This window comes from Platichthys flesus, chromosome 24, assembly GCF_949316205.1.
Source record: "Platichthys flesus chromosome 24, fPlaFle2.1, whole genome shotgun sequence".
NCBI classification, from domain to species: domain Eukaryota; kingdom Metazoa; phylum Chordata; class Actinopteri; order Pleuronectiformes; family Pleuronectidae; genus Platichthys; species Platichthys flesus.
The window spans coordinates 628793-644070 of record NC_084968.1 but is presented as its reverse complement, the minus strand read 5'-3'; the positions used below and the strand labels follow the sequence as shown (position 1 = coordinate 644070).

Sequence of the window (15278 nt, the reverse complement as noted above, 5' to 3'; positions counted from 1 at the left end):
AAGATTTTAGAAATGAGGGGGAGATTAGATATTGGCCTGTAATTGGCTAAAACCTCTGGGTCTAGGGTGGGTTTTTTGAGTAGGGGTTTGATGACAGCTATTTTAAAAGACTGTGATACATAACCTGATGATAATGATAGATTGATAATGTTAACTAACGAACTATCAATTAGGGGCAGAATTTCTTTAAGTAATTTTGTAGGAATGGGATCTAAGATACAGGTTGTTGGTTTAGAACCTGAGATTAATTTGGTAAACTGATCACGGGTGATCAGAGACAAGCTGTCTAAGTAATGGGTAGGATTCTCAGCCGTTTCTGAGATCTCTGTTGTTGGCAGGGTATTAGTGCCAATTGAGGGCAGGAGATGGTTGATTTTATTTCTAATAGTTTGAATTTTATCATTAAAAAAGGTCATAAAGATATTGCTATTTAGGGATCGAGGAATACTGGGTTCGTTGGAGGTGTGACTCTCTGTCAGCCTGGCTACAGTGGTGAAGAGAAATCTGGGGTTGTTTTTATTCTCTTCTATTAGTTTTGAATAATAGGCGGCTCTTGCTTTGTGGAGAGCCTTTTTATATTCTTTAACACTATTCTTCCAGTCTATTCGATTTTCAACATCGTTGCTGGAGCGCCACTTCCTTTGTTGTTTTCTTGATAATTGTTTTAACTCATTTGTCTGGGAATTATACCACGGAGCTAATTTACTATGTTTGACATATTTCTTTTTTAGAGGCGCTATTGAGTCTAATGTTAATCGTAATGAGTCTGCAGAGCTATCGACGAGGTGGTCGATCTCAATGGAGCTCAGGGTTTTAAGGAATTTGTTGTTTATATCTACTGCTAATACGGGTTTAAATGTAATTGGGATTATTTCCTTAAATTTAGCTACAGCACTATCAGGTAGACATCTAGAAAATGAATTTTTTATTAGTGGCATATATTCGGTTATTGAAAAATCAAAGGTTATTAAATTATGGTCTGATAGAAATGGATTGCGCGGAAGTACTGTTAAATTTTCAATTCCGATATGGAGGACCATACATGACATAAGTAAAAATAAATAAATAAATAAATGTATAAATAAATACAGAAATAAATAAATAAATGAATAAATAAAAATGGAAATAAATAAATAAATACAGAAATAAATAAATAAATATGTTAATACCAAAAGAAATGTCAAAAGAAATGTCTTAAATATATTTTAACATTTATTTTTTCCCTGATACATTTCCTTTGCATTTGCAGTGTCCTTATGCTAATGAGAAAGGCGGGCCTAACCGCAGTCTCATGCAGGATTGGTCACAGGAGTGTAATGATCCAGCCCTACTACTTCTGCCTTTCAATGCTGGTGTCCAGTAGCTGTTTGCAGCGTTGAGCCAGTTCACACTTAAAATGAACTAGTTCAAGTTCAGAGGGTTAGTTAAGGTTATTTTTTATTGGGATGATTTAGGTGTCAGTAGTCCTGACTGTGAGCGTCACGTCTCGTGTTGTACTGAGCACAAGGAGCGAGCCGAGAGGAGGAGGAGGAAACAGAAACTCCAGCTCGGTACAAACCACCTGCCGCCTCTGCTCTGATCATGAAGCCGCTGATCTCTGAGCAGATGTGACCAGAGAAACTCTGTGTTTCCACTGTTTCCACTGTTCCACAGAGTCACTAACTGGCTGTTTCACGGTGAAGAGCTCAAGTCTCAGTTACTGCCTGTGTCTCTGAGCGAGTGTGTGACGGAGCGCAGGGGCTGTGTGTGTGTAGCTCAGTTGACCAATCCTGCTCGAGACTGAGGTTAGGCCCGCCTTTCTCATTAGCATAAGGACACTGAAATCGAAAAATAAAAGTTGGAATAAATGTGGAAATAAATAAATAAATATGTAAATAAATGCAGAATTAAATAAATCAATGTCTTAAACTTATTTCCACATTTATTTATTTATTTCCACTTTTATTGCAACTTTTATTTATTTCCACATTTATTTATTTCCACATTTCAGTGTCCTTATGCTAATGAGAAAGGCGGGCTTAACCTCAGTCTCGAGCAGGATTGGTCAACTGAACTACACACACACACACACAGCCCCTGCGCTCCGTCACACACTCGCTCAGAGACACGGGCAGTGACTGAGACTTGATCTCTTAACCGTGAAGCAGCCAGTTAGTGACTCTGTGGAACAGTGGAAACAGTGGAAACACAGAGCTTCTCTGGTCAAATCTGCTCAGAGATCAGCGGCTTCATGATCACAGCAGAAGCTGCAGGTGGTTTGTAACGAGCTGGAGTTTCTGTTTCCTCCTCCTCCTCTCGGCTCGCTCCTTGTGCTCATTACAACACGAGACGTGACGCTCACAGTCAGGACTACTGACACCTAAATCATCCCAATAAAAAATAACCTTAACTAACCCTCTGAACTTGAACTAGTTCATTTTAAGTGTGAACTGGCTCAACGCTGCAAACAGCTACTGGACACCAGCATTGAAAGGCAGAAGTAGTAGGGCTGGATCATTACACTCCTGTGACCAATCCTGCATGAGACTGCGGTTAGGCCCGCCTTTCTCATTAGCATAAGGACACTGCAAATGCAAAGGAAATGTATCAGGGAAAAAATAAATGTTAAAATATATTTAAGACATTTCTTTTGACATTTCTTTTGGTATTAACATATTTATTTATTTATTTCTGTATTTATTTATTTATTTCCATTTTTATTTATTCATTTATTTATTTATTTCTGTATTTATTTATACATTTATTTATTTATTTATTTTTACTTATGTCATGTATAGTCCTCCATATTCCGACACCGTACGATAATACAAGGTCAAGTGTGTGGTTACCCCAATCAGTAGGTTTGTGCACACACTGACTGAAACCAATAGAGTCTAGTATTGAAATAAATGCTACGCTAAGGCAATCTTTATTATTATCAACATGAATATTAAAGTCACAAACAATAATAATTTTATCGGTCTTTAGGACTATGTTTGATAAAAACTCAGGGAATTCCTTTAAAAATTCAGTATAAGCCCTGGGAGCACGGTAAACTACGGCATATATGATTGGCTGTTGGTGGTTCCTGGATTGGCGTGGAAGACTAAGAACCAGACATTCAAATGATTTGTAGCTGAGTTTAGGTTTAGGATTAATTGATAGACTGGAGTTAAAAATAGCAGCAACTCCACCTCCTCGCCCAATTTCTCTAGGAACCTGTGAATTGATATGACTGGGGGGAGTAGATTCATTTAGGGAGCGGGCCAGAGAAAACTGCTGTGTCCGACATCGTTTTAGCAAAAGCACACAACGACTCAACATTCAATTTAGTGACCTCCGACATATTAAGCCGTTGCTGCAGACGTGAATTACGATTTTATTGTATTTACCTTTTTTAGTTTTAGCCATTAACCTAAGTTTAGATTCGATGTCGCCGGCTCTGGCCCCTGGGATATAATTAACTATAGTCGCTGGTGTTGCTAACCTGACGTTTCTCAGAACCGAGTCGCCAATAATCAGAGTTTGTTTATCAGCGGGTGCCTCGCTGAGAGGAGCGAATCTATTTGAAACGTGCGCTTGTGGCTCTTTAATCGTGGGCTTTTTAAGTCTAGCACTATGCCCCCTCTGGAACGTCACCCAGCTGCCCTGGGCTCCCGGCTGCACGGGACTAGTCTGGGGACTGCTCGTTAAGGCTAAGCTACGTGCTAAACAACGTGGCGCCGCGGCTAGCGGGAGCCGGCTAACTACAGCTAACGGAGTTTCTAAGCTGCTGAGCCGAGCTTTTAAGTCGCTAAGCCGAGCCTCCATCGCTATCAACACACTACATTTATTACATGTACCACTACTGTTAAGGGAGGCAGAGGAGTAGGTAAACATTAGACACTCGGAGCAAGAGAGAGCAGTGGAGCAACAGGGAGAGAGAGAAGACATCGCTGCTATAGAGCTATGAGGGTGAGCTCAGACAGAACACAGAATCACTAAGCACGATAGAATAAGGCAGTGGTTCTCAACCTTTTTTCAGTGAAGTACCCCCTTCGAAGAAAAAATTCTGCCGAGTACCCCCTAACCAGCGCAAAGCATTTTTGGTTGAAAGAAAGATGTAATGTGATTTATTAAGCCTTGTAACTAGACACATTCAAATTTAAAACTCCATCAATGTCCATAACATTGCTCATTTGTAGTGGTCTCTCTTGAACTATTACGAAATAAAAAGATATCAAATAACTAAAGACTTTTATTATTATCTCAATATAAATAAAGATTTGTGCACCTCAAAATAATTATCAACTTAAAGTGACCTCTTTTGGGATCATAATAAAGATATGTTCTCAAACTGAACTCATGAACTTAATTATAGCTAAACACTTCTTCCCAAAAAATAAATCATTAACTTAGTTTTAAATAAAAGATTAGCTCAAAACATATTTTTTTAATATTCATCATCTTAAAATATCTTCTTTAAGGATCGAAAAGAATACTGACAGGTAGCTTGTTTCCGTTTGCTTTGGGGAGGCTTTTCGCATCGTGTCTTGAGATGACCTGAATTCAGAAAGTTTCCTCTTAAAAAACTCGGTACTGGAGATACCGATGAAGATGTGGTGGCTTAATACCACTGCTGGCTAATCTCTCCCCACAGAAAAAACATAAAGTGTAAATAACCCAATCTATGTTATTGTTAATATTATTGAAGTGTCTTTCTGTTATTTTATTGTGACATATTTGCTCGCTTTAGGGTCATACAATTTCATTTCCGCTTTTGTATTACATGCTTTTATTTTGAAAGGGTACCGGTAGAGACGCGGACTTATTGTTATGAATCATTAACTTCACAACGGAAAACTTTTCCATTTTAGCACCCCTCCGAAGAGGCACTAGCTCTCACGGTGTTGTTTAGTGAAGTCTCTCTGCTCTGGTTTCGCCATCTTTGGTACTTGTCCCTCCGTGTTTCAGCAGCATTGCTGCTGCACTTCAACTCGACTCCATTGTTGAAGTTTTCAAGGCAGGTGATGACAGGTGATGACAGGTGGCGTGTGCCAGGTTGGGTCAAACCATCGGTATGGGGGAGACTCTGTTTTTTTAGGATAATTAAATTGAAAAGCCTACTGAATATAAAATTTAGTTCATGAACTTACACTTATATTTTATTGAATATTTGTTAAATAACAATTTTTCAAGGATTTTTGAATGGATGCTAATTTTAAATATATTTAAAAAAAATCTCAAGTACCCCCTGGAGTACCTTCTAGTATCCCCAGGGGTACACGTACCCCCATTTGAGAATCACTGGAATAAGGGTTGGTATGTGCGAGTGTTTAACTACAGACCGGTGATTTTAGCCGAAGTGCTACAGAGAAACAGTTGTGTTTAGCAGCGGAGCTAATTCGCAGAGCGACCACCACCAGTGGCAAGAAAACAGGACACTTTTATTTGCAACACTTTTATTTTAACTCCCTTTTTTCAGTTATGAATAATTCTGTGAACAATAAAAGCTTATTTCTATAAGATTTTGTACTAAAAAAAAAAGATGATCCATCCAAAGATCATTATTATAGCCTCTCTAAAGGCTTTTGCCTGTGGACTGAATGTTCATTTCACTGCCATAAGCCACCTCCAACGTCATTTCAGGGACTTTAGCAGTTCATCCTGGGAGATCAGCCACCCAGACAACAGATGAAACAGCGGGTGAACCAATATTCCAGATGCCACAATCAATAAACCAATCACTATGTATGGCCAATGGTTGTCATACAAAATATAAAAGCTTTATAAACAGCAACTTTTTATAGGGCCCCTACACTTTGGAACAGGGGCGGACTGGGGGAAAAAAGTGGCCCGGGAGTTTCTGTCAGACCGGCCCACTCAATACACGGCGCGCGGCCCACTAAGTAGCCGCGTTGCCCACTCAATGGATCGCGCGTATCGAACAGTCAGTGGCCTTCTGGGAAAAATACCCATACACTTAACATTATTTTGGATGATTACAAAGAAATTACATCATATATGTATGTTTGTTTTTTAATAACATTTGGATCCACCAATTTGCCTGGATGGACACATGGAATAAAATGATTATTGGCTATTGTAACACTCCAAGGTAGCCCTGGCTCTTATCTTGGCTCTCATGCCCCTGGCTGCTGCTTCCAGCAGCTGAATCATCAATCTAGATAACATATTAACATTTTGTTTAATATGTTGTGAAATGCATGCTATACTTGGCCAAGTCAACGCCTCTACATAACATATTAACAATCTAGATAACATATAAACATTATTTATAATTTTAGATTTTAGCATAACAAACTAGCTGGTTAACTTATTTGTCACAGGTTAATAGAAATTATAAGATTGTCCTATTTACAACTACCACCATGGATAGCTTGCTCATCAATTGTAAGCCAGTGACTACGGCTAACATGTTAAAATAGATAATCTAGATGTTGACAACAACACCAGCTTGCTTATTTTACCAGATCATAACGGTCTATGGGGTTAGGGTTATCTTACCTTTTCACTGTCACCAGTCGGTGGTTTTCCAAAGAAATTTGATATTTTTAAATGTTTTGAGGCACCTTTCTCCAGACATTTTTTCTTTTTATCTCTTAGCTTTTCAGCTCCACCTTTTCGTTTTGGTGCCGACGGCATGCTCTCGCACTCTCCAAAACAACGAAGGCAACGAAGAGCTGGGCCTCATGGGTTGTGCGCATGCGTATAACTGGGTGCCGCGTTGCGTGTATGTATGCAAATCCAAATTCTCTACACTTCGGCTGTGTAAGAACCAATTTAGAGGTGTTTATTAATAAGGTGGAGATCTTTTCTTACTTTGGACTTCCGAAGTCTGTAAAACACATATTAAAAGACACTTAAAAAAAAATCGAAAAATAGTCACCATGAGTGTGAAGACCGATTGCGAGTAGCAGTATAAAAGCAGTCAGTGCGAATAGATAGGTATAGCTCTTGGAGAAAATTACGCTTGTGTCGCTGTTTCAACCATTGTAGGGCTGATGCGATGATGGGCGTGGGCCGGTACATCATAGTGATGGGCCGTTGGATTTATATTTTCGGCCATCGGCCCACCGGGGATGTCCCCGGTATTCCCGATGGCCAGTCCGCCCCTGCTTTGGAACAATCTGCCAGAAGAGATTAGACCAGCAGAATCCGTTACCTGTTTTATCTTTTATCGTATGATGTCTATGACTTTTATTATTTTTATTATTATTATTTCCTTACTCAGATTTTGGATTGTTTGTAGTAAAGCACTTTGTTACTTGCATTGAAATGTGCTATAAAAATATTATTATTGTTGTTCTAATTATTATTATTATATATCACTCCTGACAGGTGTACATATTATCCTGGCAAAGGTGAGGTGTTCACTAACACAGATTTGAACTAATTTGAAAAATAAGCCCTTTGTTTGCAGTGAGGAAATAAGAGTTTTCATGTGCTAGAATAAGAATATCAATTTATCTAGGTTAGTTTAGGGGTTTACGTTGTGGTGTGGATAATAAATATGGTAAACCTTACAGTAATGAGGATGCACACAGTCGCTGGATCTCTTAGGGAAAGTGTATTTCCCAAAATGCTGAACTGCTTATTTTACAGTGGGATCACATCAGTGTTGTATTGTCCACTTACTGTATATTATACAGCTTGACCTAAACTTGACTTATTCTAACCATGAACTGAATTTATTTAATATAATAATATTGAATGCCCCTAAGAGATTATTTCTCTGCTATCAGGAAGTATATGCCCCAACCATCACATTTGATCTATATACCAATATTCAGATAAAGTCAACACCTACTGACAACAGGAGATACATGTTTTATCTTTTGTTGTAATTCTCATAGTGGGTACTTCACATCCACCTCAACCAAGGTCAGAAAATGGTTAAAACTGTGAATTTTTAGCAGATGCAATTGCCTTTCTGACATTTGAAGTTGTTATTGAGGGACGCAGGTAATCAAAATCTCTTCGGTACATCGGCTTATCTCCTTGAAGTTTTCAAGGGGGCACCCTATATCCATTTTGTGAAAAAAGCGGTCCAGGCCCACACATATATCTAAATACATAATTTCTGATGCAGGAGCATGTATGACCTGGCTCCTCCCTACCTCTCCGACCTCCTCCACCAGCACACCCCCACCTGACACCACAGATATGCTGATGCCTACCTCCTTCGGGTTCAGAACAAGTGAGATCAAGCTAATTCTTTACTGTGTTGTATGGTTAATCTGTGATTCTTCCATGCTTTATTTAAGGTCCAGATGCATAATGGTGACGTATATGAAGCCAGCATCAAAGACATGGACAAAAAATCTGACATTGCTACCATCAAAATCAACTCACAGGTGAGTTCACATCATTCATCAAACAGGAATGTCTTTATCATCCATTTATAACCTGAGAACACTTGATTCAGCTGTATCATATTGATTTTCAAAGGGCAAAAATGTATTCAACCAGCTATGAATATTGGACAGATCTGCTGAATAATAAACAAGTAGGATATCTCACAGTATTTCTGTTTAAATGATCTTTAGGTCATTTGCCATGAATTTTAGATTGTCAATGCAAATATGTACTAGGAAACTGCACTGGTTGGCGAAGCCAAACAACCATAGTGTGGTAGATGTAGTTCTTCAGTTTAAAATAAAATAATGGACATACTCGGGCAAACCACTTGGTCAGCGCTGTATCTGGTCTGTCATGGGCTTTCAGGGCGCTGGCATTAGGGATACAAGATGGCCAATAGGCAGTGGTGAGTCTCTCAATACAAGCGGTCCCACAACAGAGCAGCCGGGGAACGGAGAGGGAGTAGTGCGCACCAGAGGAGATGAACGCACTGGAGACAAGCGCAGCTTGCAAAAAGAAAACCCCAAGTTAAATTTGTAATGTCGGCAAAAAGAGGGAAACAGGGGGACATAATGAATGTTCAGGGTTTGGCTTTTTTTGAAGGCTCTCTCCACAGGCACTGGATCTTTGAATGAGACTGCTGGTGCAGGCCTACACTTAGTGTATTTTTGACTGGTTGGCCACTGATGCAGCACTGATTAATTTAGTTCCATACTTGACTTCATCAACTCTGCGACAACTTGGCATAGGACGAACGACTCATAATGAATTGATATGTAAAGATGAACAAAAAGAGCATTTTACGCACTGTTCTGATCAGCTGGTTGTTGATTTGACATAAAGCAAATAAGATATTGTGCGGGGAAACCTCCTTAAACATACGGATAAGATAACGTAATTCCATAGCTAGACTTTACCAGTGAGACACTCACGTTTTGGGCTCGCTGTCAGTGTACTGGATCCACTAATCATTTTTTCAGTATCCTTATTATGTGGGTTATATCCCCACCTGTTGCTTGGACATGCTCTCCCTGCCTCTCTTTCACGCTCTTCCCAAACTTCTTATGACTGCTAATTGTTTGTTCCAGTTGAAAGGGACATTATTCTTGCTAAGTTCTTGCTCATGAGGGAATGTTTGATTCCTCAAAATTGTATACAGAGCCAAACCTGCTTTGTATAAAAAGTGCCTTGAAATAACTTATAATGTGATTTGACGCTTTATAAATAACTTTAATTGTCTTCTACTATACCCTACCACAGAGATGTCTTACCCTGGCCCACTTCATCTGTTATTCCTTACCTCTAGACAAAGCTGCCTGTGTTGTTTCTGGGCCACAGTGCAGATTTGAGGCCAGGAGAGTTTGTGGTTGCCATTGGCAGCCCCTTTGCCCTCCAGAACACTGTCACCACTGGCATCGTCAGCACTGCACAGAGAGATGGCAAGGAGCTGGGCCTGCCGGACTCTGACATGGACTACATCCAGACAGATGCTATTATCAATGTAAGAAGGTTGAAAACATGTAATCTCAAAATATCAAATAGATTTGTTAACATAACTGTTTGTATTTTGTTTTCCCTCCAAGTACGGGAATTCCGGCGGACCTCTTGTCAATTTGGTAAGTTCTCTACCTAAAGGATTTCATGTTTGCAGTAGAATACTTCTCTCTACTCGATTCTTGTAAAAACTACAACACAAATTGCATGACAGCAGTATTTGCATAAGCAGTGGTTCGGCCCTGGCCAGAAACAGGCTCTTAAACTCATGTTATTAATGACAGGCAAACTTATAAAATGTGTATTACTTGTATTCTCACTGTTATTTAACCACATTTGTGTATTTGAGGATGGGGAAGTGATTGGCATCAACACCCTGAAAGTTGCAGCGGGAATCTCATTTGCCATTCCCTCTGACAGGATCACTCGCTTTCTTAATGATTCCCTTGACAAGCATAACAAGGGTGAGTCTTAGATTGACGGTTAAGATATGTGAGTATCCTTCTAAATAGAAATCAACTAAATTAAGTTTCTTTCAGATGTAAGCGTAAAGAAGAAGAGTTTCATCGGAATCAGGATGCTGACAATCACACCAGCGTAAGCCTGAACTCATGATACGTTTTTGTTTAAATGGGAAATACACAGTGAAACACAGAACACTGGATTGTAATATACTTACGGCAGCAACTGCATCTTGAGTCTCACAATAGGAAGTTATCCCCAAAGAATTGTGCTTGCATGTATGTGACTGGCCCCTGCAGTGCATTGCCAGATGACATCACATTGTGTTGCAGCAAAAGTTCAACCAACTGGGATTTGTTCAATGTACGGTCATCAAATAGTCCTTCCTCTTTGCATAGTGAATTTATATAAATAATCTTGAAGTCTTTCAGATATCATTTAGTTGCATTTGTGTAAATAAAACTGGCTAAAATCTGTCTGTCTGCTTGCCCGTGGAGATGCAATCTGTAAAACTGAGTAAAGAAGCTAATTGCTCTATCTTCCAACATCCTTTGGCAGTTACATTTAAAATGTTAAAAAATTCAAATTCATTTAAATTTTATTTGTTTTGCGCCAAATCAAAATAAACATTATCTCAAGGCACTTTACATAGATGGTCAAGACCTTTCAAATGTATAAAGAAACCCAACAGTTCCCACAATGAGCAAAATTACATATTCATTTCTGTTTCTTTCTAGCCTCGTAAAACTGCGATATTGTTTTTGCCACCTGGCTAGATCAGGACAATAAACCTTAGTGAGAATTCCTTGGTTAAATAAGGGTTAGATAAGAATATACATTATTATATTGATTCATATTCATACACATCCTTAACTCTGAATTAACAAAGTAACATTTAAAAAAAAATTTGGGTTAGATGTATGTGTGTTTGGGTTATCCAGGTTAACTGAAGAGCTAAAACAGCAGAAACCAGATTTCCCTGATGTTACCAGTGGGATTTTTGTCCATGAGGTCATTCCTCACTCACCTGCACAGAAGTACGTTTAATTTCTTCATTCTTCGATCAATCAGATATCGTACAGCGTCTGTCAGTCATTTCTAGAGTCTAATGATTAATGGCCATCTCTTCATTCTGCTCTGACTCCAGAGGTGGTATCCGAGATGGTGACATTATTGTGAAACTAAATGGCAGACCAATGACAACAACAGGTGACCTGCAGGGGGCGCTGCAGGAGGAGACCGCCTTGCTACTGGAAGTCAGGAGGGATAATGATGACCTGCTCTTTAATATCGAACCTGACATTATTATGCAGTAGACATTGTCGACACAGCACTGCTGCACAGTTAGACCTACAGCGGAAATGACATGGTGGATGGTACAACTTAACTGTACCAAAATAAAAGGTGCAAAGTATCGTTAAGGACAACATGGTACATGCCCACCCCCTCTATCAGGTCAAGGCTGGAATAACCTGCAGTCAACCACACCCATTTAATGAATGTTAACTATGTGCTTCTTTTACAAAGATAGTTTCAGTCAGTATATAGATTTTAATGAAGAGAATAACTAAACAACAACAGCTGTTGGGCAGTATCTCAGGGTGTACATGTGGGAAATGACAAGATAGCAGCCAAGTTGAATCATGTACTGTGGACTGTTACACAACTGTTGCTGGTCTCCACACCACCTCACTCTCTTCTCTCCCCTCTTTTTTCTCTGCTCACCCTAACCAGTCTGTTTCTGCCAGAGGTTTCTTCCCATTAAACAGGAGTTTTCTTTCCTTCCACAGTTGGCAACCGTTTGCTTGTTGTGGGAACTGTTGTGTTTGCCTATAATAATGTATGGTCTGATTCTGTGTTTCGATTCTACGCTATACAAATAAAATTGAATTGAAATTATGTCAACACTCAAACCTACTTATGCAGGATGCGTGGCCCCTAAGGTCCTGGGAGTAAAAGCATTAGTGCAACAAAACATATCCCAGGTTGGTTGAACTTGATCATCTCATAGTATGGGCCCTAGCTTTATTTATTTCCCAAATAATAGGGTTAATAATAATAAAATCCAGGGCTGTGTATTTAATCATTTTTCTGAGCACAAACAAAATGTAGAGCTAGTGGGCCGTGAGGAGATATTAGCCGAATTTCACAAAAATTGTTCAAATTATACATATGTACCTTACTGATAATTACGATCTTATACATTTTACAATACTCAAATTACTCACTCACTCATCACTCACTCATCGTCATCCGCTTATCCGGGGTCGGGTCGCGGGGGGAGCAGCTCAAGCAGGGGGCCCCAGACTTCCCTTTCCCGGGCCACATTGACCAGCTCTGACGGGGGGATCCCGAGGCGTTCCCAGGCCAGTGTTGAGATATAATCTCTCCACCTAGTCCTGGGTCTTCCCCGAGGTCTCCTCCCCACTGGACGTGCCTGAAAAACCTCCCAAGGGAGGCGCCCAGTGGGCATCCTTACCAGATGCCCGAACCACCTCAGCTGACTCCTTTCTAAGTAAAGGAGCAGCGGTTCTAATCCGAGTTCCTCACGGATGACTGAGCTTCTCACCCTATCCCTAAGGGAGACGCCAGCCACCCTTCTGAGAAAACTCATCTCGGCCGCTTGTACCCGCGATCTCGTCCTTTCGGTCATCACCCAGCCCTCATGACCATAGGTGAGGATAGGAACGAAGATCGACCGGTAGATCGAGAGCTTTGCCTTGCGGCTCAGCTTTCTTTTCGTTACAACGGTGCGGTAAAGCGAACGCAATACCGCCCCCGCTGCTCCGATTCTCCGGCCAATCTCACGCTCCATAGTACCCTCACTCGCGAACAAGACCCCGAGGTACTTGAACTCCTTCACTTGGACTAAGGACTCATTTCCTACCCGGAGTAAGCAATCTATCGGTTTCCTGCTAAGAGTCATGGCCTCAGATTTAGCGGTGCTGATCCTCATCCCAGCCGCTTCACACTCGGCTGCCAGCCGATCCAGTGAGTACTGAAGGTCACAAGCCGATGATCCAATGAGGACCACATCATCCACAAAAAGCAGTGACGAGATCCTCAGACCACCGAACTGCAACCCCTCCCCAGCACGACTAGGCCTCGATATCCTGTCCATGTATATCACAAACAGGATTGGTGACAAGGCGCAATTACTCAATTATTTATTAAAATGTTGTATTAAATTTCTTTGTTATTTAAAAATTGTGCAACACACAAACTTCATATAGCTTAGGGACTATACAAAAATTATTTGTTTTGACCGACTTCATTTATTAGTCAAATTAAGATTCTTGAATATTTTTGGAACCGAATAAAGCTGAATACAGAGGACACACATTAATAAGTTGAGAGCAGGACCTAATTTTACACAGTAAACCAAAATAAAAAAAATTGCTTATTGTAGTAGAAAAATTAACTAAACATGCTTAACAAAATACTTTGTATGTGGATAGTAAGTTTCTGCAGCCTTGTAAGAGACTTTTATGACTTGTATTTACATACACCAAATGTTTAAGACTTATGGTCGGCACTGTTAGTGTTGAATATAATACGGTGAGACCATTTGTTACTTAATTACCCATCAAAGGAAGGAGTGGATGTCTTCTTATCACCTAAAGAAACACATGTGAATCAGCTGCTAATGTTTAGATTCCTCTCTTTCCCACCACCCATGTATCCTTCCTGGATTGGTTCAGAAGGACAGCCCTAAATCCTCCTATATAAGACCTGTGTTTTTGACTGTTCTTTATCCTCACTCTGAGACCCTTGTGGTTTCCCTGTGTTGATCCTTTCTGCAGAAAGCCCCTTATTAAATACACGTAGATAACTTTGTTGTTTCCAGCCTCTTGTATCTCCAGATTTCCATCACACTTATCTAAAAAAAACTTTTTTTCAAGATTATGCTTCCGTATAAATAGTCTAAAAAGATAGACTAATGAGAAATAGCCTGAGAGCTGTGACATAAAGAGTTGAAAACAGGATATAGAGATTATGCTTATCTATGCAGTGGTGGAAGTGTTCACAAGCAAACATCTTGATTTCCAAGCCCTATAACAATTTTTCTATGTATTTATTGTGTTATGCATATTACATTTTCAAGGATGTCCATCTAAAAAATGTTGATTAGCCAATAAATTCTACTATATGTAATAGCGAGTGTTCAATACTCATGTCTGTCCCTATACAGTATAAACATGAAGAAAATAAAGGCTACATACTCTAATTGTGTTGCTGTGTTTATTATACTGAGTTGTCATTATGATACTTGAAATCAGTTTAAAATAATTGTCTCAGTGCATTGTCTTAAATAGATTTTTAAAAAGTCAATTTGTCTAATAGGTCTTTAATAATTCTTATTTATATCATGCCTAAAGTTTCACATGATGCATGAAATCCAGCAAGAAAATATTTTTTGGGTTGTGGGATAATTTGTGATTGTTCATGTGAGTGGTGTGAATCGCTCAAGAAACTCAATTAATGAATTGTACTACCAGGCCAGAAACACACTTGACAAAGGAGATCAGAGTAGCAAAGAGGAGCTACACTGAGAAGCAGGGCCTCAACCAGAAGAGGCCTGTGTCGATTACGACTTGCGGCAATGGATGCATGTTCTCCCCTACTCCATCTCTATCTATCCCCCTTTTACAGGCTCTCTGTCCTATCCTTTAAAGGTGATACAAATTTAATAAAAATGTATTTTGTTTTTTTAAAGCTAATTTACTTCCATGATTGTTGTTATTCTGGGTCTGTACCCTCATGGTTGAATGCACTTATTGGAGGTCGCTTTGGATAAAAGTGTCAGCTAAATGAAATGTAATGTAATGACCAATCAGCTCCAATCAGTGAGATGAAAGTCTATCTGAGTATTGTTGCTGACTGCATTCTTCCCTTTATGGCCACAATGCTGATGTATTTGGCCTTCTGATTGAAGTCAGAAACGGACAAACATCGATTGTGTGACAGTCTTGCATATAGGT

General features: G+C 39.7%; 1 protein-coding gene across 1 annotated transcript in view; it reads left to right on the top strand.

Moving 5' to 3' along the window:
- htra3b (HtrA serine peptidase 3b) overlaps positions 1-14524 on the top strand; it is a 28403-nt gene extending 13879 nt beyond the window's left edge. Inside the window, exons 4-10 of the mRNA XM_062384034.1 lie at positions 8247-8336; positions 9647-9841; positions 9924-9956; positions 10184-10298; positions 10374-10431; positions 11238-11333; positions 11444-14524. Of these exons, the coding sequence (XP_062240018.1) occupies positions 8247-8336; positions 9647-9841; positions 9924-9956; positions 10184-10298; positions 10374-10431; positions 11238-11333; positions 11444-11612 (756 nt within the window). The 3' untranslated portion in view covers positions 11613-14524. The remainder of the gene's footprint in view (positions 1-8246; positions 8337-9646; positions 9842-9923; positions 9957-10183; positions 10299-10373; positions 10432-11237; positions 11334-11443) is intronic.
- Positions 14525-15278: the final 754 nt, after the last annotated feature.